This window comes from Chaetodon trifascialis, chromosome 15, assembly GCF_039877785.1.
Source record: "Chaetodon trifascialis isolate fChaTrf1 chromosome 15, fChaTrf1.hap1, whole genome shotgun sequence".
NCBI classification, from domain to species: domain Eukaryota; kingdom Metazoa; phylum Chordata; class Actinopteri; order Chaetodontiformes; family Chaetodontidae; genus Chaetodon; species Chaetodon trifascialis.
Window position 1 is genome coordinate 21,400,113 of NC_092070.1, and position 20,845 is coordinate 21,420,957.

The following is a 20,845-nucleotide window of genomic DNA, read 5'->3' on the forward strand; positions in this document are numbered from 1 at the left end:
TATCACGAATCTCTAACTGTATGTGTGTTTGAACACCTTTGAACACCCAGATTTGAGTTCAGGGGAGCAAACTTTTCTTCTTCTTGAGCTCAAGCTTGAGAAGGGCGCAACAAAATATACCTAACACCTCCTAGCATCGCCCTGCCTGTCCAGTCACGGTGCTTTGATGGGTGTAAACATGCAAAACGTGGCCTCAGTTAGTCTTAACAGACCTTTGTCACTCCGAAACACTCCTCCCAGACTGCAGCGCACCTGCCAGGGCTTTCAGTTAAAGTGCAGTGAAATCCAGGATGTGGTTTTTGTTTCATACACTCAGAGCTCTCGCCGTCTCAGAAGCTCGCTGATACTCGGCCGTGGAGGAAATGTGACAAAAGAAGATGCGGTTTCTATCTGAAACTCAAACGTGAGTGTTATTTAACAAGGTGGGACGTCAAGAGCCCCGTGATGTCAAAATAACACGAGTGTATGAGACCAGAGCTCTAACAGTTCACTGGTAGAAGTATTCATCTCCTTAAGCAAAAGTACGAGCACCAAAAATACTATCTAAAGATTTTATTCAATTATGTTTCCTGAATAAAATCCTGAATCTGAAAAGAAGCCACCAACTGTGAGTCGATGTGGTAAAAGGTGCAATATGCCCTCTGATGTAGTGGAGCAAGCACAGTACTTTCCTCCACTCCTCACATTCACGTCACAGTGAGTCGATGGATCAAATATTAAATATTTTGCAGGCCAACAATATAACAGGAAGGATATTTAACGTAAAGAAAAAAAGATCATATTCTGATGAATCCTTTGAGAGCGAGCTCTAATAATAAACTTTTAAGGCTAAAAGCAGATGAGTGTGCAGATGTTTTGATCTTTGCTCACAGCTGCTGCTGTTTCATCCGTCATCTTCTTGTTTTGTGGTAGAACGCAGCAGTTTGGGGGGAGTTTTGATCAGAAGTAAACATGAACTGACAGTAACACACGTGAAACCAAACTTTTTTGGGTAGACTGTTAACTCAGGTATCCTTAATGACTAACTCAGACAATGCTAATACCTTAAAATGAGACACCTGATGCGAACTGGAGCGACACTGTCTGCTGTACTAACGCTGTGTGGATGGGAAAGGATCCTCACCTGGATAAAAAGGCCCCAGCAGAGAGATTAAGAGCTTTCACGTGACGTCTGAGTCAACAAACCACTGAGGATTCACCGGGATGAATGAATCTATATATCTTAGACTTAAAGTTAATCTCTTGACTTTTGTCATCGTGAATCTAATGGATTAGAGCATACATTCATCATTTATTATTATTATTATTATTATTATTATTATTATTATTATTATTATTATTATTATTATTATTAATAATAATAATAATATTATTATTAAATGGGTAAGTAGTTGGAAAATACCTGGACTGTTCAGTGGAAATTCTAGGGGATTTCTTGTAAAACCTAGTTTTGCTTTCTGTTGACTGTTGACTGATCGGGTGAGAGGTAGGAAAACAGTTTTGCTTCCCTTTCCATATAAGGAATGACCATGTGTGTCATTGGATACGTCATCATGTCCCCTCGTGTCGCCGGTTTGACAGAGAGAACGCCTCTGTTGTGTGCTGCCTTCAGGTGCACCTGAATAAGCTCCGACTAATGACATCGAGGGCTTCAGACGAACTTTGTTGGCAGGTTCAGGAGCTTTTGATGTACAATGAAGCTTAAAGTGGATGGATTTTTTTCTTTCTTTGTTTGAAATTGATGGATAGAATAAACAGGGGGAACTGGACTTTCAAAAATATGTTAAAAACACTCTTTAAAGTCACATTAGTAATGTTTTGAGAATATAAATAACGCTATCATTGGAGTGCATTAAAAAAGCATTTTCGTGGTTGATAAAATGTATTGCAGTTATTTCTATTATTTTGTCCACTCCATTAATATCACTGAGGCTAAGCTAAATAACAGATACACCTCTCAGTATAATGCAAAAGAACCATAATCTATGTCCTCCAGAATGACCGTACCGTTGAAACAACACCTCTCTAAAACAGATCAACAAAAATTGAACGTTAAAACCTTGATGAAGGTGAGATTTACTGCAGGGCTGTTGTGTTAGCCGGTCGTAGTTCTCGCTACTTCAAAAACTGCAAACCGTGTGTAATTGAGTTATTTCTCACAGCGCCATGAACGCAGCACTACTATTCCCTTTAGCGGTGAGTCATCCGGCTGAAAACGAGACTTTTTTTCTACGGAGCGCCGCCCACTGAGGCTGAAGTAGAGAGATATCAGATGAAGGAGCAGAGTCAGTCTGACAGATACTGAAGTTTACCTCCAAACAGAAGCACTGAGTGGATTTCTGCCGCCTTCATCACCCTCACCTCACACACACCTGTTGGACATGGGCTTTCTCCTGACCAAGATGATGGCAGTGTTCGGTGACAGAGGTGAGTTTCATAATTTCTGCTGCTTTCTTTCAAAGCACATAAGGGTATGAATATCCAGATACGTTAAATTTGAGAAGTTAAGTTAAGTTTTTGTTAAGTTTGAGAAATGATATAATAGCTTTCATGTATTAGAAATAGTCTCAATACACACATGAATGTGCTTTTATTCTGACACAGTAAAACTCCATTGATTGCCACACAGTGTATGTACAGTGCGTGAAACCTGGTATTATTGCTATGCAGTGATGTAATAACCTCACACTTAACAAGAAATGTGATTCTGCTCAGCACACCACAGTCCTAGACCTGATTTTATCTTATCTCTGTGTACAGTTTGTCTTGCGATGCATTCAAACAAGTTACACAACTCCACAAATCCAGTGTGCTCTGTTCTGATTGAGCGTAACTTGATTTTTGACCTTTCTAACAGAGCACAAAGTCATTCTTGTGGGTCTGGACAACGCTGGAAAGACAACCATCCTCTATCAGTTGTAAGTGACATCCAGGAGCCATGAATCAATGATAGAAATCTGCTTGGTGGCATGTTTTAAATGTCTTCTTCCCACACTGACAGTCTGACGAAAGAAGCCGTCCACACGTCGCCTACCATCGGCAGCAACGTTGAGGAGATCACCGTCCAGAAAACACACTTCTTGGTCTGGGATATCGGAGGACAGGAGAGCCTTCGAGCCAGCTGGTACTCATACTTCTGCAACACAGAGGTACAGATCATTACTCATCTGTCCAATAAAATTCAATACACACCTGATGGTTCACACTGGAAGCTGCTATTTAAAAGTAAAGAGAGAGACAGAAAGCCTGCTAAAGGTTTATAGGCTATTGCGCATTAACCCATATTGGCTTATCTAACCCTGCTCTCGATATTGATAAAGTCGCTTTTCTCTGTTGCATAATGGTTTATAATACACTCCGGCTCTGATGATGTGACACAAGTTGATTGTGTGCCCGTCTTCATTACGCAACGCTTTGCCTCTTTCAGATTGTCATTCTAGTTGTGGACAGCACCGACCGTGAACGTCTCACGCTCACCAAAGAAGAGCTGCACCGCATGATCTCACATGAGGTACGACCGCACATTACAGCAGGATTTGGTTGTAAGTGTTGGTGATCCAGATCGGTGTGTGAAACAACCACAGATTATAGAAGCATGACACAACGTAATGAGGAAGTTTCAGCTTAGAGCGCGTGAGTCAGCGTGTTGACATGTGTCTGAATATTCCACTGAGGTTGCTGTTCTTTGTTCTCACAAGTGACGTGAGGAAATCTCAGGGCTTTCCAGTGGAAATGTTTCAGCTCTGTAAATAACCCGTCGTCTCTTGTTTTAGGACCTACAGAACGCAGCCATTCTGATTCTGGCCAACAAACAAGACATGAAGGGCTCGATGACGGCGGCGGAGATCTCCCAGTGCCTCACGCTCGACTCCATCACAACACACTCGTGGCACGTTCAAGCCTGCTGCGCCCTGACAGGAGAGGGGTGAGCCCGACACACCTCACGCTCTCTCTTTCTGGCATGAGTCAACGCTTTGGTGACTGAAACAGCCAACGGGAAAATGCCTTTACAGACATCAGCTCCTGGAATAACCACCTCTTGTTTCTTCTCCCTCACAGTCTACCTGCCAGTCTGGACTGGATGAAGTCACGGGTCGTTGCAAACTAGACCACCCTCCACTGGGTCAAACTTCGTCAAACTGAGCCAACCTCAAAGATGCTGCAAAGGCCGCAGTGTCGGGATTATGTACAGTGTTTTGGGCAAAGTCCTGTGAACATGGTGCCTGTGATAGCGCCACACCTACAGAATGTCTTACCCAGCTGTGTGAGAGTCCGCAAGGGAGCTGCCACCCATGTGGATGAGCCTCAGGGTGGATGAGCAACACAGAAACCTGGATGCATAAAATATCAGTAGATGAGCGACTCCAGGTGTCGACTCGGTGGCTCGATTAGATTCTGCTAACCTGTTAACTGGTGAAGTTTACTGCACAGTCAGGAAGTGGTTTGTGAGGTGCACCGGGTTTATGTAAGAGATCCTACCCGACCAGTGAAATCACAGTCCACTCTGGCCTGATTGGAGTTCTCTGATGTCACCGCGGTCAAACAAGTGACAGCAACAGGAAGTTTAGTGAATTGTAAAGCTGGAGCTAAAGTCATTCTTTCCCAGCTAACTGAACAAGTTGTGCCAAAGATGTTACAGCCTACACTTGAACGATAAGTCATCTGGCGAACACGATCACAGATGATACTGTTAACACTGGAACTCATATTTTATTACTCTCACCTGGAGCGTAACAGCCATGATCTCTCTTTGACCTTTGATTGGTGGTTCTCGTCACTGATTAGCGTCTCGCTTCGTTCACCTGAACCACTCGTACTGCACTGGAATTTAAGTACCTCAGTCGTCACGGAACAACTTTTCAATTGCTAAGTGAGTTTAGTTGCTGCCTGGTTTTGAGCCTCTATTGTGGAAGACTTTTACGCAATGACTGTGTGGAGAAGCCAAGCACATACCTGTGGCCACATAGCTCCTGTGGCCTCTCTCACTCAGATACAAGTCCGCACCTAAAGTATAAATGCATATTTTATGCCACTGAACAACAGGACACTTAGAACTAAAAAGTCACTTATTATTATTATTATTTACTAAAGCTCTTGAACTATTGACTGTATATTACATAATTTCCTGACTAGGAAAAGGATCGAGCTACAGCTGGCTGTAAGTCATATTTAAAAAGATATATTGTATTGTGTAATTCTTTTCAATAAATATTTTTATTACAAATATGTGCTTTTTTCCACTTTGTCCTTACAAATGAAACACAGCACACTGTTGAAGAGTTCATACCTGCAGTAAAAGTAATGGCAAAAATACGTGAGTATTGTCCCAACACGCTGGTTTTGGTAGTGCTACAGGAGAAATCATAGACTATCTATATATACTGTAATATATGCAGTATGAAGTAACATTATATATATATTTCTCTGTCTGTTTGTCATTTGGTCAGTGGAGCCTTAAACCATGCATTGTTCCCTTTTCTGAAATAAAATTACGTTACAGCAACAATGAACATGGCTTCACGTGGTTGTGAAAAGGCAATCTTCCTCTGCGGGAAGGTAGATGTAATGAAAGCAGAAAAAAAAAAAAATCCACTACCAGGGGGCATCCGGATTTGAACCGGAGACCTCTTGATCTGCAGTCAAATGCTCTACCACTGAGCTATACCCCCTCGTGCCGATTATTTCACGTAAAACCAGTATTCATCCAGTATATACAAAGTATTACGTGTTATGTGTGACCGAGTAGTGTTATTATATGTCATATATATGATATCAGTGATATTATTTAACTGGTGTTGTTAATCAGGCGCTATTTCGATCATTAGGTAGAGAAAATGGCCTACAATGCGAGGCTGCATGCACGGAGCCGTTACCTGTTTCTGTCATAACAGCGCAAGGTCTCCCCCTGTCGACAGGATGACGTCATTTGTCCGCGCCGCCCGAAGCCATTTGAAACAGGTTTGAAATTGTTTGAAATTAAACTTAATTGTGTTTTGTTTAATGACGTGACAACGTAAGGGATAACAAAATAACAGGGAGTTAAGTAAAATACAATCCATTGCTAAAGATGAAACCTGTTATTTCTAACATAAAGTGGTTTAAGCTAGCTCCACATCAACCAGCTCAAGCAGGAGCGTAGCGTGCAACAGTTGAATGCTGTTTACACATTTACAGTCGAACTTACTTCTGTGTTTTTATGCAGGATTTTTCCTTGCAATTAAGTATTTAAAGTAGTAAAAGTAAAGTATATGAAGGAGCTGAGTACTTCTTTCACCACGGCTGACCAATCCGTAAATCTGAAATTTTAATGGTGCTGCATCCAAAGTGAAGCTTCACAACTGAAATGGCCATAAATGTGAAACAGATTATTTAAATTTCTGAATATTCAAAATCTTTGCACTGGAAAACATGAATTGTTATTATTTTCTTTGTTGCTTATAGTTAATAGTGTCAAACATGTCCTCTTTTGCTGACAATCTGTGAAACAACAATCAGGATCATTGATTGGCCAAGTATACTGACACATAACAAAGGTGAGATATAAATACAGACATACAGCTAAACAAATGTAAGTAAATTTAATAGTTATAATATACAGGCACAAGCTGGAAAACACATTATGTACAGGTGTTGTGACAACTCACTTTACATGCAAGTTACAGGCTAGAAAAGTGATACTGGCTCAGTGAACTGCAGTATAATACAGAATAAATGTGAATATATGAAGTCTGAGAGTGAGATATACAGTCAAGCTGTATGATATGATGGATGAGTCACTCCTGCTGCTCCCAGGCAGCTTTATCAAGCTAACGTGTTCCAGCTGAGGAGCTGTCCCTTCTGGATGTTTACGCTAAGGACTGGTCCTCTCTGGCTTTTCGGTCTTTCAGATCATTTCATGTAACCTCTCCAAGGACTTGAGATAAAGTAGTGTGTGTGTTATCGAAACACTTCCCCCTTTATGTATCAGTCTGTGTCTTAGTTTGATCGCGTGGCAGATCACACACACCAACTGTCTTATTGCAACCCTCACATGCCCACATGTACATTGAAAGCATGACCGAAGAAATTCCTAATTCAGTGTCAGTGATGCAGGACAAAATCCACAGTCCTCGTTCTCTGTGAAAACGCTCCAGCTCGTCTGATGTAGACAAATCAAGTGGGTATATCTTCCAGTGTGACTATCCCTCTGCTGCAGCTCTGCAAGGAAACGGTGTGGAAATGGAATTTGCATACTAAAAAGACTTCATTTGGAGGATGCCCACTTCATTTTTTTTAAGCTCACATAGTTGAGGCCTCATATAACCTTCAAATGAACTTTAAAAGTTTTACACAGAAGTAAAACTGTGGATTTTGCCCCCCAGACGTTTAAAAGTATTAAGGGAGGGGTCTGTTCAGAGTCAGCGTGGACAGCAGCAGCCACACAAGCAGTAATAACCCTTTAAATGTACATATGGGCATGTCAGTATTGTTTTAAGACAGACCTATAATGTTGCCATATAACGTGTAATTCAGAGTATACTTGCTCTTATATAGCTCCTATTTTTATCCCTGCTCTTATTTCTATTTTATACACAGTATTTTTGATTATTCAAACCTGCGTATTTATTCCTTTGTGTAAAGTCAGCTCGACCTCTCTGTGTGAAAGTCCACACATGCTGCTGTGCACGCTGTACGCTGCGTTTATGGGCTGCATTACAGGACAGGGTACTGATTGCCTTTCCAGCTGTGAACCCAGTAAACGCTCAGCTGCCATTTTCTCCGCCAAGGATTCCATGTTTGCTCTCGTTGCCGATAGAAATGATGAAAGCTGTGGCTGAGAGAGGTGGCGGAGTCAGCCGCAGGGCTTGTAAAGCTCGCCTTTTGTCAGTTTTACATGATGCAAAAAACACGGCTTTTACATAACCGCTGGAAATTAAGCTGCAACAAAGAGACGTCTCTGCTCCACGTAGGCCACAAAAGGATGTTGTTGTTAGAATTGAGACACAATGTTTTGAAGAGCCATAAACAGACTTGACGTGGAATGTGTAATATCATAACTAGCACTGATTTTAGGCCTGGCTTTGTTAGCATCGCGATCACCATATCTAATCTCAGATGTCGGGTTTCTCGCCGTCCCTGCAGCTGGTTTGAGCAGAGCGAGGCGCCATACATTCTGCTGACGGTGAGACTCCAGCGGATGGTCCTGCTTATGTTTTTATCACTCGGAGCGGTGGGAGAGAGGTTAACTACACTGGAATGCCAAACAGAGGAATACACAGAAAACAGAAAGAAGATAATTCAACGTCAAAGGCCCCTAAAAGCACGCAGATGATACACTTCCTCCTCTTCGCTCCAGAGCCTCTTCGGCTGATCCTTGTGTCTTTGTAGTCACCATGGCAACGGGTGAACAGCACCGAGGAGGAGAGAAAGGGTGTAGTTAGAAACAGGGTGGTGTGTGTGCAGAGAGGTTCGGGGAGAGGAGGAGAGCGACGGGTGGAAGCGGGATTCAGAGAGAAAACTGGGTTTGCAAAGAGAAGAAGAAGGAGAGAGGAGCTGAGACGAAGCTGTGGTTTTTTTTATGTATATGTATTTTTTTTGTGTCCTTTGCCGCCCGACATGTGTTTCAGCTTGGTGATGCTGTTCCTCTGTCTCTCCCAAACAGAGCTGGCAAGAGTTTGGGTTCAACAGCAAACAGGTGAGCTGTGTGTGTGCTGCTTTTATCCTTCCATCTGCGCTCGCTGCCTCCTGGCTGGCCTTCAAGGTGGCACACATGCTTAAGCTTACAGGTGTAGCAAAGTCTGTCTTGCAGCTCCTCCACTTTCTATCTTTCGCTCAGTTTGGCTGCTTCGTGTGTTGAAGCCTGTGCAATTGAACCCTGCATGCATTCGTTCTTGAGTTAAAGGAGCAGTTAACATTCTTACTTATTAATGTTTATATTGATGCTGTTTGTGCTACTGCTGCTATTTTAACTGACTATAAACCACAGGACTTCTGTAGGACTCTTATGGAGCAGCAGATGGGCATGCCATGCCCGTTTCTTCTCACACACAGAAGTGAATGACCTAGTTTACAATAAAGTGTACAATAAAAATACCCTTTTCCACAAGCATGCGACTGAGTCTAAACAACAGCCCACAAACAGCCCGTCTCAGGTTTAAAATTAGACTTTGTTTTTTTCTCTCGCCTCCCTGCTAGACAGAAAAATGTCAGAGGTTTTTGAGGAGAGTGGATGTGGATTAATCAGTTTATTAAGGAGATGCATATTTAAATTGAAAATTAGCCTCTATGTCTCATGAAAACGGCATTAAAAAAGTGATCCCGTTCCCTCAGGAGGCTTCTTCTGCGTAGGGAAATGTGCTGCAGATGAAACAGAACCGCTGATTTCTGTGCAGGAGGTGCTCAGATGTGCTTGCAACATCAGGGGTCGGCTGGCGGTATTGACCTAGCATATCCTCCTTTCCTGTGCCTAATTTGCTCTTATCTGCCTTGTCACTCAACATTATATACTGCTCATTTTTAAAGAATGACTTTGGTCCTGAGGGAGCCATCGGCACCATCCGAAGCAGACTGTAAAAACAGAGCCCCGAGCTGAAAATGAATTGTGTACCCGGCAGTGACCTCAGTGTTTGGCTTCTCGTCTCTTGCACTGCTGAGGAGTTTGCTTAACAAATGGCTTGACGCTGATCCAGACGTGTTGGAGCAAAGCGTAGACTGGAAGAATGAGAAGCAAAGCAAAGCAGATTGTTTCGTAAGATTGGACCACAGATAGGATGTTATTGTCCGCAGATCCCACATTGACTCTCGCTCTCTGAAAGTCATGTGCAATTTGACTTGTGATAGAAAAGCGCGCTTGTGTTTTTGGAAAAATAAAATGGCAAGAACAAAAAGAGTCATCTGCCAGCAGCTGAGTGACTCGTGTTGTAATTTGGAACAGCGTTTGCATGGGAAATGGTATTGGCCCAAACTCCGTCTCCCTCATTCATTCCTCTTATCGGACGATGAAAAGCTTTTTTACCTCTTCCAGATTTGGTTTCACCATAACAGAAGAGAAGTGAGGCAATCAGTGCGTTCATGTTCACTTAACAAGACGTGACCAAAACTGGAATATCTTTCTAGTCTTATTGTGAAATGAATCTCTCTTGCACCCTCTTAGGGGTGTTATAAATTCAATTTGTCACATTTCTTAACTGTGGTGTTTGTTAAAGGAGTCGCCTCTCAAGGCATTAATTCCACAGTAATTGTTGATGCAGAATGTCAGCGCCTCATTTACCAGCCAAGATACATAGTAAGAGATTTACCACCATGTCAGCTTCTTGAGTTAATAACGAAGGTGGGGGTGTTCAGTTAAATAAGCACATTTCTCAAATATAAATCACTCTTTCAGTCCAGAGTGGCCTGATTATCTGGATGAAACAGGGGAATGGAGCTGAAGAATTGCACCATCTGCAGCTCGACCGCACGCCTTGAAATGAACTATACATGTTTATTGTGGGTGATGCTGAGGAGTCGGTGCCAGCTCCTCCAGCCTCTGCTCAGGAAGGGCGTGTTCTCTCAGACCGCTGCGAGCTGACCGCTCACAGAAAAAGGCAGCTAAACGTCGTGGTTTGGTAGCTCCTGAAAGAGTGGGCAGAGGTCAGTTCTCCGTCCACAACATCTGCCCTGTCATTGCCTGCTTCCTGTTTTACCTTAGCAGGTCGTCCACATAATGCTCGTTATCCTCAAACTTTTACAAACCTCAGCTGTGCACTCAACCGAGGGCCACTTTAACCAATCAACATTCTTCTCACTTTCTGACTCACCAACACCTTTTCTGTGCTGGCACAGTGAGCTCGACATGAGTCCACGATCCATCTTCTGACCAAAGCAGCACCCGCCCTTTCCCTAAAACACATTCACAAACCAAATCAAGGTCCATCTTCATATCAGATCACCGCTTAGATATTCTGTTCCAATGCTCTCCCATTGGATTTGAATGAAAAATTATTATTAAATCAATATGTAATGCGTGGACCATATGCAGACTGTGCAGATTTAAGTTAGATACAAGAAAACCTCAAGATTCTCAATATAAGATCATTTAAATCAGTTATCTTACTTCTAAAGAGTCTATAAATACATGAATATAAGAAAAAAATCTATATTTCTTGCATTTTTCATGTGATTGTGAGGTCAGTCGGGGTGTTACTATTGGCTTTAAGCTATCAGTATGTATTTCAGAGGCATCCAAAAGATTCAAATTCAATAAAAATGGCAAAGTAGTGAATGTTTATAGGTCACAGTGGAGTGGGCGCTGCTTCAGCGGTCAAATGGAGGTTTGAACATGTGAGCTTTCAGACTGGTATCATTTTTTTTATGATTCTTTATGTAAGCTTTTATGTGAATATTTAGATACCCAGCAGTAGGAGCAGAGCTCAGAGTACATGCGATCCAGTGAATAATTCATAAGGAAATGAGTCAGCGGAGAGGGAGTTTCTGTCTGTTCCTGCTGGACAGCCGAGACAATACGACTCCCATCTCACGGTTTTGGAAACCCGCCAGCGATTTCAATACTGCTGGCTGTGAGAGCCATGACCCTGAGTGGATATTATAAGCCGCAACTTCATATGCAGCATCTGCACCCCTCCCAGCTTTTATAAACCAGATCATGTTTATCTGCTGCGCTGCAGACCTCAACAAGCGTGCGCACACCATTCCTCCTCTTAGCTCATAGATGCCATCACAGGGCGGACCCGGCGCTCAACAATCACGCGTCTAGGTTTAATATATGAGCTGCCACAAATGCAGTGACGCACCGCTTAATTGAATCAAAGGGTGGAGAGAAACACTCATGAAGAAATAGAGTAAGCTCCCTATGAGGTCAAGGCATTTGGATTGTCACTTCAGAAACTTGTTAAATGACGCATTGTAGATTTGATGGCCGTGGAAGACATCACAGTCACAATAGTGTGAATGCAGAGCAGAGCTTGCCGGCTGAAGTCCCACACAGTCAGAGCTCTGGGGGTTTGGCACAGGATGAGGCCGAGGGGCCAACCAGCCCGTGCTCCCCTCCCACAGTCAGGACAGAAATGCAGGCATCAAACCAACGTCAACTAACATTTCACTGGAAGAAGAGGAGCTGCACTGGGTGCTGGCACCCATAACAACTTGTTTAGAAGCTAAATATGTCAGATTTTATGTTCTTAAATGTGTTTTCTTGCTCAGACTGAGACGGCCTGCTTTAACTACTTTAACAATCTGCATAACTGCAAAGAAGGATTAAGTTCTGGTTCAGCTTTCTCATTAACATGGGCCAGTAAAGTAGGAGGGGGAGTGGGAGGTATGTCTGCATGCGAGGGGGTTCTCTTACTTCAAAAAGGTTTTTCCGTCAGACGGCACATCGATCTGGTTGAACACCTGTAGAATAAGCATGCTTTCCATATGAAGACCAGCACAGTACACAGCTTGTATGTGATTTGACTGTAGGTGGAGTCATCGTATTTCACAGGCCTCAGTGAGCTGCACCCTGCTCCCCTGCCACGTTATTTCAAAGCCATGAGGTTTTGCAAACGTCATTCAGGCTCTCTCACATACACTTTATTGGGCTTGCACCCATGCATACACCCACACCCCATTTTCACTTTGCATGAAGCATTCAACAAGCACTAACACAGACCCACACAGCACCACTGCGCTGCATGGCAGGTCGGGTTACGTTGCAGTGCTTTTGACTCAGGTGTGCAAGGCGACAGGTGGATGTGGCTCAAGTTGAGAAACATTGTTCTGATCATGTTAAAGTATGTTGGGGTTTTTTAAATGCTTCTCAAGCATGCAGTTTAACGAGGTGTCATAAATGGGTCAAAGTTTAAGTGCGAGAATGGCTGAGTACCAATTTGTACTGCAGCAGACGGAGAAAGACGTAACAGTTTTTCCCCACTTGCTTTAAAATGCCAAGATTTCAGCAACTGTGCCCACATTCCCGCTCAGTGCCATTTTCCTCTTTGCTAGTGGTCGTGGAAGTTTGAAAGCAGCCCATTTACCTCCAGCTCGGGGGGGCGCACCGGTGCCGCCGCTAACGTTAGCTGCTAGCATTAGCACGATCAGGGGAGCAACACACGTTAACAGTGAGAGTTGACACGGTTAAACTGAGGTTCGACAGGTGTTTGAGCTCGAGCTTCCTAACTGGACCACTGGGAGGTCCGGTAGAGTCACCCTGCTCAGTTTTAATCTGCTCAGTTGCCATAAATCCCAACATGAAAACACCGGAGCAGCAGAGACCAACTCTTCGTGGCAGCCAAGCTGACCACGGCAGGACATTCGCGGTGTTTCTGGACGGGAAAACTGAACATCACGGAGTGATAGTCTTGGCTTTTTTGTTTGTTCGTAAACGTCCTCATCGCCACGTCCAACGCCTCCTGTAGTTCACTGAAAGCCAGACAAAAAAACAGCAAACGTTAGGTACAGGAGGCCACCCTGATTTAGGGTTAGATGAAACACCCCGCGAGTGGGAGCTGGATGCTGCATCGGGGTATATATATAGGCTGCGCGTGACGTCACCGCCTTGTCCCGTAACGCACATAAAAAGCCGCAATCACTAACAATCACCGTAATATTCCAAAAAGACTACACCTATCATCTGGGTTTCTATGATGTGAGCTGAACAAACACGACCTGAGGTTGTTGTATCTGGCAAAATTCACCCTCTAAATGTAAGATAAGACGCTACCTTGACAAGCAGGAAAAAGAAATTAAATCAGCTGCCAAATGTTTGAGAGTCAAGGTCAACTGAGGTCTGAATGTTGTTTCAATATTGATTGTGTCGTTTGAAATATCTCCAAAATAAGGTCACCTCAATTTATTCATGCCTTCATTTTGTTAACCGCATACGTGTTATGCATTTGGGTCTCGTTATGAAGTCTTGGCTGGTTTTGATGAGCACATGTAAACTTTTTTTTATTATTATTATTATCCAGCTTGTGGAAATAGAGAAAGGATGATTGGATATTTTTCAACACAACTGTAAACTTGGAAAACTGTTTTTAAAAAACCTTTGTTTGCATTTGTATCACAGAGTGGAGCAGATTTGTTTTGTGGAGGCCAAATTCATTTTGAAATCTAGCTGAAATTGCAGTCTCCCTGGATAATTTATTAATTGTGTATTCTTTCTTTTTTTTGCAGATTTCGTTTAAAAAAAAATGTGCTCAGCATATAAAAACATAGCAAGCATCAGCATACTTAGTTTATCCTAAAATAGCAAGGAAAAGATTTAATAATTAAACTTTTAATATATGAATTATCCATCAACCAGCTGAATTAAACTGACACATTGTCTGTGCTTTGTGATCATTTTTCCCTGTCTGGCTCCATACGTATAGCTGCATCAGTGACTGAGGTTGTGCAAGGACCAAAAATGTCCATAAGCCCACATCCAAAGAAATGTACCGGCAGACATGCATTTTCCACACTCAATAGAAAATCACAGCGTGGCGCGACAGTAAAATAAACTCAGCTGGGAATATGTGGCTTGAAAGAAAGACAAGCCATCAATTAAAACACCCCAAACGTTAAAACAAAGCACACCCACCCCCGTTTGCTTACCAAATACGGTTTACATTGTTTGCAGGGTTTGACAGGTCCTTCCCAGCAGCGCTAAATGTTATTTGTATTGTTTTTGTGTTTGTTCAACAATGGGTTTAACTGGCGAGGCTGAGACCGACGATTTCAAAAGCAAATTGTATTTCTCATTTGGCTGATTGGCTGAGCGCTGAGCCACAACTGTAAACATCATTCTTAAGAGTCTGAATAAATTTGGCATCTGAAATATTTCCCGACAGTGTGCGGTGGTGCTGCCAGGGTGAAAAACAAAAAGAAGCTTTGGTGTGATTCCTCTCCTTTCATGTGTGGGCATCAGTGGATTTAGAAGACACAGAAGAGGGATACGAGCGCTTATATCATTAAATACCATAATGAGCAGGTCAACATACTAAGCTGATATTCATTTTTTTGGACAGACAATTGGCACAGTGTGATCTCACAGCAGCATGATGAGTCAGCCGGAGGCGACGGTCATCCTCACCGAGCCCAGAGGTCGTCCTCGGGCCATGCGAGGGGAAGCAGGGCGGTCCTGGGTGGAGGACTAACCATCGACACCCTGCCAGACAACATGACACGTGTAGTGGTGAGCGCTGCACCGCACTGTTTCTCATGACTGCAGTGGCTCGTGGCGTTTATTATGCTTTTAGATTTTGGCATTTCTGATTTGTTTTAGTTGGAGTTAAACCCTGCCCTCTTTTGGAAAGTCCAATTTGCTCTTTTTCACTCCCTGAAGAAGTTCTGTGTATGACAGCATGTGATTTAAGAGTGAATCCTTGATTCTTGTGCAACACTGAACACAGTCGCACCATCACGACCTCTGATCCCCTGTGTTTTTCTGTCTGGAAGGACGACTCTGGCAAGTATTACACATGGCGTAGTTTTGGCCCAGAAGACCAGCGCACACAGGAATTATGGGTAGACATGAATGATGTCCGGCACGGCCAAGTTAGAGTCCACGGCATTCTGTCAAATTCATACAAGCAGGCTGTGGTGAGTCTCACACACAGAAGTGCATGCACTTTATTAATTTCTTTGCACGTTATTCATGTTGTTGTTGGTTAAAGCGCTGTTGGCAGCAATGTCAGCCTCAGATCTTCTTGGAAATGATCCTACAACCACAGCACACCTTTCCTTTAAAGGTTTCGTCTGTTCTTCGCTGCAGAACCACCCAGGCTCACCAGACATGCTTCATCTGGTTCAGGCTCAGACTCTGGCAGGGCTGCTCCTGTGTTTTCTTGGCATGTGCTTTAGGTCTGTGTTTTGTTGAAATGTAAACCTTCTCCCAAGCCCGAGATCTTGATCACTCAGGAAACGGTTTTCACTCTATATTATCTATATTTTTCTGCATCTTCCAGCCCCTGCGACTTGAAACCTTCCCCACAGCGTGATGCTGCCACCGCCATGTTGGACTGTAGGGATGGTATCAATGATGTGACGCTCAGTGCCTGGTTTCCTCCACACATGCTGTGGAGAGCTGCAGCCAAATACTTCAGTCTTTGTTTCATCAGACCAGATGATTTTGCTTCTCGTGGTCTGACAGTCATTTAGGCGCCTTTCGGCAAACTCCCAGTGAGCTGTCATGTGCCTTTTAGTGAGGAATGGTTTCCATCTGGCCACTCCGCTGTAAAGGCCTGATTGGTGGAGTGCTGCACTGAGGGTTGCCCTTCTGCGAGGTTCACGCTTCTCCTCAAAGGAACTCTGGATCTCACTCGCAGTGACCATTGGCTTACCTGTCTGCCCGGCCTGGGTAGTTCCAACCTTCTTCCTCAGATCTCTGCCTTGATACAGTCCCGTCTCACAGGTCAATGGACTCAACCGCATTGCTTGCCTTTCAGTATGATATAAAACATCAACATGAGATCTCATACAGACAGGTGTGTGTGTTTCCTGGTGCTGTACCTGGTTACAGAGTTGGTGTGGGGGGGGTATAGCTCAGTGGTAGAGCATTTGACTGCAGATCAAGAGGTCCCCAGTTCAAATCTGGGTGCCCCCTGACATGTGTGTTTGAAGTGTTTTAAAATCTTTACTGTAGTTTATCGTAGTGTAGGATCCTTATATGTACTTATATCCATAGAATATGGAGCCAAACTAGGATTTTTATGCATGCAAAACTCTTCTTGTCTATGTTCGAAAGTGCAACGAAGCAGCACAAGTACAAGTAAACAGCAAGCTACTGATTCTGCATTTGGCAGAGGAGGAAATCCTGAAATGTTGACCTAACATTGTATGTGAGAGCATGCCAGGAGCAAGTTCAGTCTGAAACATAAGGTAACACTGCCAGGGGAGCTAAGGGACGGGAAATATTGGTACATGCCAAGAGCCACAGGCCTGCCAGAGGCAGTCAGCACCTGCCCAGTCTTGACCTCTGTTGTCCAACAACTGGGACCTGTGTAATGCATGCAGCTCACTTTAATATGGAAAGATATAGTGGATCAGACACAAGAATGGAAAACTCCTGCACACTGACAAAAACAGGATTGTCCAAGTGGAAACAGGTTTTACAGAAACGTCCAATCCAGGTTAGAAAGCAGCAGTTGAAGCAATAGTTCTTACCTCAGATTATAAATGGATAAAGCCAAGAAGAAAAATGTGCTTGCGGTTTGGGAAATCTGTAGACAGGTGCCTTTAGTCTATTATGATAAAACTGAAGCTGCACTCGAGGGTAATCATTTTTATCATTGGTTACAGCAGGCTCGGTTTTTCCCATTTGCCCTCTCGATCTTGAGGCCGATAAGGTGGATTTTGAGAATTAATCACGATGTTGCGGAGCTCAGATATTTAGCAGAATATCTGTTTTGAGAAGTTCACGCCCGGTAACCTCAATGACCAGCTGCTATGCAGCCAAGTTGTGTCTTTGTTCTAACTGGATCATTGCAAAATGGTTACATCAGACGGCACGCTGAGAAAAATGTTTATCACAGGCAGGCTGATTGCAAAAGCCGAGGCTGAGCCTGCTGGTGTACACACATTCATCCCTGTATAAACCAGATCTGACGATAAGAGGGACAGTGGAGAGGTAGGGGGTATAGCTCAGTGGTAGAGCATTTGACTGCAGATCAAGAGGTCCCCGGTTCAAATCCGGGTGCCCCCTCATTTATGTAAAAATTGAGAAACAAGCTTTATTTGATGGAAACATTCTGTGGAGTCGATGGGCGTCCGTCTGGATTGGACTGAGTGTATCCGACAAAGCAATAATCCTTACGATGTCAGTGCTGCTGATGCGTTGACACCTACGCTTGTTACCGGCTGCTGGAGTGAGAACAATAAACACTGAAATAGATATCAGTGCGATAAAATTAACACCTGATTCGTTGCTGCATATTTCCTATGAATCCCTCGTGTGTAGGAGGGCAGTTTGTGGGTGAACGGCAGACTCCACCACAACCTAAGAAACGTAATGACAGAGTGTAAATACATTGCTGAAAGCTGCAGATCATACACACAATAAAAAATGGGGTTTAACTTAATGAAACTCTGAAGGATTAGACCTTTAGAGTCTGAACATACAGGTGGGGGATCAACAAGTGAGCGAGAGCGATGTTCTGAAAGTATAGCTGAAATATTACCTTTCGATCTGATTAAGCATTGAACCGCAGCTCGAAACACATAACCTCTAAAGCAGACGCTGCAGTATGTGAATTGTGGATTTAGTTTACTTGAAAATAAGCCTGTATCTGTTTCCCTCTCTGTGTGTTCCTCTGTACTTTCTCTGCAGAGGGTCGCCCTGTCATTTGACTTCCCCTTTTATGGACATTACCTGAGGCAGATTACCATAGCAACAGGAGGTACTTTTTGATTTTCCAGCAGATGTTCCAGTGACCTTTGCTGCATATGTTCAGAGCAGGGAGGTGTATTTGTGAGGTAACAAGACACATTCAAGACTTACATATTTTTCCTTCTGGCCTTTTTTGTCAGGGTTCATCTTCACCGGGGACGTTACTCACCGTATGCTGACTGTAACGCAGTACATCGCCCCTCTAATGGCTAACTTTGACCCCAGCTACTCCAAAGACTCCACTGTGCAATACCTGGATAATGGTGAGATACCACCTGATTTGAGCATGTCGTTGTGTCTCAGATGGTCTGATTCCCTGTCTGACTCATTCGCTGTCTTCAGGTGAGGTGTTTGTGGTCCAGTGGGAGCGGGTCATTCTCCCAGGAAAAGAGTCGGAAGGAGCGTTTACGTTTCAGGCTGCGCTTCACAAAACGGGAGACATCACGTTCAGCTACCGAGATGTGAGACACACCTGTGCACCTGTTCTCTTCCTCCTTACTGCTGCATGCATGAGTGACTCCTCTTTTTCTCTGTTTATCAGATTCCTCTGTCACTGGATGTGATCAATTCAGCCGAGCATCCAGTGAAGGCCGGCTTGTCTGATGCCTTCATGGTCGTGTCGCCGTCGTCTCAATCACCAGGTCAGCAGTTGTGCTTATGCCAGTCCGCTTATCTACCAGAAAACACGAGAAAACCTTCAGGTATTTAACCCTGTGATATCTCCAACACAGATGCCCAACGGCACACGATTTATGAGTACCATCGGGTGGAGATAGACACTACAAAGATCACCAGCTACTCTGCTGTTGAGTTCACTGCACTGCCAAGTAAGCGATCCGAATTATGGAAAGACATTAAAGGACTAATATATTGAACTGCATCGACACTCAAACAAGTCTCTGTCCAGCTTGCCTGCAACACGACAGCTGTGAGCTCTGCCTCTCATCCAACCTAACCTCTGGCTGCAGCTGGTGCAACGTCCTCCAGAGGTGAGTGGGACGTTAAATGCTGATGTGGTACCGTTCTAACTCATATAAATACACATCTCGTGTGTTTTAGGTGCTCGGATGGCATGGACAGACACAGACAGGAATGGCTGGACTACGCCTGTTCGGACGAGGTATTGCTGCACATCAAGGATGAATATCTGCTTATTTGCCGGTTTTGATACCCGTGCATCCATTATGTTGTATATGTGCAGAGCAAAGATGCAACCTGTGAGGATTACTTCAGGGCTGACAGCTCCACGGGATCCTCCATCACGCCGGAGATCGAGGACGTGACCTCTTTGACTCCTCTACAAATAGGCTGTAAAAGTGATGGTGAGACTATTTTTCATGTCAATGCAGTGTACAATATACATATATGTATGGAAATGACTGCTTTCTGTCTTCTTTCAGATGAGACTAAACACCATATATTTAAGACTGGCGATGGTGAGTTTTAATACCAGTGAGATCCATTATGGTTAAGCTTCATGAAGGGAAATAATCATGGGCCTTCGTCTTCAATACAGATGTAAAGGCAGATTCTTCCACCAAAAATGGCTGGCTGTCTAACACAGGAGTGATCGCCGGTATAGCAGCTGCACTGGTGTTACTTTTGGCTCTGATACTTGTAGCTCTTTACATCAACTGCCATCCGACTGCTGCATCGCCGCTTTACCTCATCCAGGTGAGCAATGAATGTGTTGACACCTGCCCCGACAGGAGCTAGGCGTGCTTTACTTTACTTTTTCTGTGCTTGATTTTTTTTGTTTTTTCTCTTCTAGCGACGCAAGAACTACTGGCCCTCCTGGAAGTTTCAGAAGCAACAGCCTGGTTACACAGAAGTGGAAGGAGAGGGTCATGAAAAAGACAGCATTGTTGAAGCTGGGCCATGTTGAAATGATGGACGGAAACTTGGATAAACAAGATGTTTGCATCAAACTGATTTATACAAACACTGAAGTATATACATTTGTCAGAACACTTCAAATCTAAATCCGGCTCTGAATCCAGTTCAACTTTTACATTCAGTTTATGGTGGTTTTTAAAGCTGTTCATGACTCCATTGCAAAAATATGAAATTGCTGCAACAGCTGGGTGTTATATGATATTGAATTAATCCCATTTGAAATTTGTATCTCCGCTGGAATAAAAGGCGGTTGCACCCCGCCCTTTTCTTATCTCATTTGACTGTGATAAACAATACATGCCACAAGGTTGACAACCTTAGAATAACACATAAACTATTCTGTTTTACATCAAACAAATAAAGTTCTGGGTGTTCTTCAGTTTCAGCTCCTGCTGCTTTTGATGGTGGAGGTGTTTTCAACCTTTTGTTTAGCATGAACATAAAATAACAGCTCCTGATCTGGACTCCAGCTTGCAAGGCTTTAGTGTTTTTATGCCAGAATTATTTTATGCCGTGCATAAAATTCACAAAATGTTGCAGCTACATTAAGAAAACTCTCATTGTTATGCACATGGGGATACAGGTAGTACAACTCTTCCGCCAGCAGATGTCAGCCTAACCAAA

General features: G+C 43.5%; 2 protein-coding genes and 3 non-coding genes across 5 annotated transcripts; 4 read left to right on the plus strand and 1 right to left on the minus strand.

Moving 5' to 3' along the window:
* The first annotated feature begins 2,259 nt into the window (after positions 1-2,259).
* Positions 2,260-5,221, plus strand: arl5c (ADP-ribosylation factor-like 5C). Its single transcript, XM_070981401.1, has 6 exons — positions 2,260-2,427; positions 2,858-2,918; positions 3,002-3,149; positions 3,428-3,511; positions 3,774-3,925; positions 4,060-5,221. Exons 1-6 carry the CDS (start codon positions 2,382-2,384, stop codon positions 4,106-4,108), a joined length of 540 nt encoding a protein of 179 aa, XP_070837502.1. The 5' UTR covers positions 2,260-2,381; the 3' UTR covers positions 4,109-5,221.
* A 376-nt stretch (positions 5,222-5,597) lies between these two features.
* Positions 5,598-5,669, minus strand: trnac-gca (transfer RNA cysteine (anticodon GCA)). Its single transcript has one exon. It is a non-coding gene; the product is annotated as a tRNA-Cys (tRNA).
* A 2,777-nt stretch (positions 5,670-8,446) lies between these two features.
* Positions 8,447-20,599, plus strand: LOC139343504 (plexin domain-containing protein 1-like). Its single transcript, XM_070981203.1, has 14 exons — positions 8,447-8,674; positions 14,967-15,133; positions 15,397-15,540; positions 18,266-18,335; positions 18,466-18,588; positions 18,668-18,786; positions 18,867-18,966; positions 19,057-19,152; positions 19,233-19,314; positions 19,385-19,445; positions 19,527-19,647; positions 19,726-19,761; positions 19,842-19,999; positions 20,097-20,599. The coding sequence occupies exons 1-14, from the start codon at positions 8,596-8,598 to the stop codon at positions 20,208-20,210; spliced, it is 1,470 nt and encodes a 489-aa protein (XP_070837304.1). The 5' UTR covers positions 8,447-8,595; the 3' UTR covers positions 20,211-20,599.
* Positions 16,472-16,543, plus strand: trnac-gca (transfer RNA cysteine (anticodon GCA)). Its single transcript has one exon. It is a non-coding gene; the product is annotated as a tRNA-Cys (tRNA).
* trnac-gca (transfer RNA cysteine (anticodon GCA)) lies at positions 17,570-17,641 on the plus strand. Its single transcript has one exon. It is a non-coding gene; the product is annotated as a tRNA-Cys (tRNA).
* Positions 20,600-20,845: the final 246 nt, after the last annotated feature.

Coding starts and splice junctions, on each gene's coding strand:
- arl5c (XM_070981401.1), top strand. CDS start 2,382: ATGGGCTTTCTCCTGACCAAGATGATGGCAGTGTTCGGTGACAGAG. Junction 2,919..3,001: donor ACAACCATCCTCTATCAGTT/GTAAGTGACATC, acceptor CCACACTGACAG/TCTGACGAAAGAAGCCGTCC. Junction 3,512..3,773: donor ACCGCATGATCTCACATGAG/GTACGACCGCAC, acceptor CTCTTGTTTTAG/GACCTACAGAACGCAGCCAT.
- LOC139343504 (XM_070981203.1), top strand. CDS start 8,596: ATGTGTTTCAGCTTGGTGATGCTGTTCCTCTGTCTCTCCCAAACAGAG. Junction 15,134..15,396: donor ACAACATGACACGTGTAGTG/GTGAGCGCTGCA, acceptor TCTGTCTGGAAG/GACGACTCTGGCAAGTATTA. Junction 19,446..19,526: donor ACTACGCCTGTTCGGACGAG/GTATTGCTGCAC, acceptor GTATATGTGCAG/AGCAAAGATGCAACCTGTGA.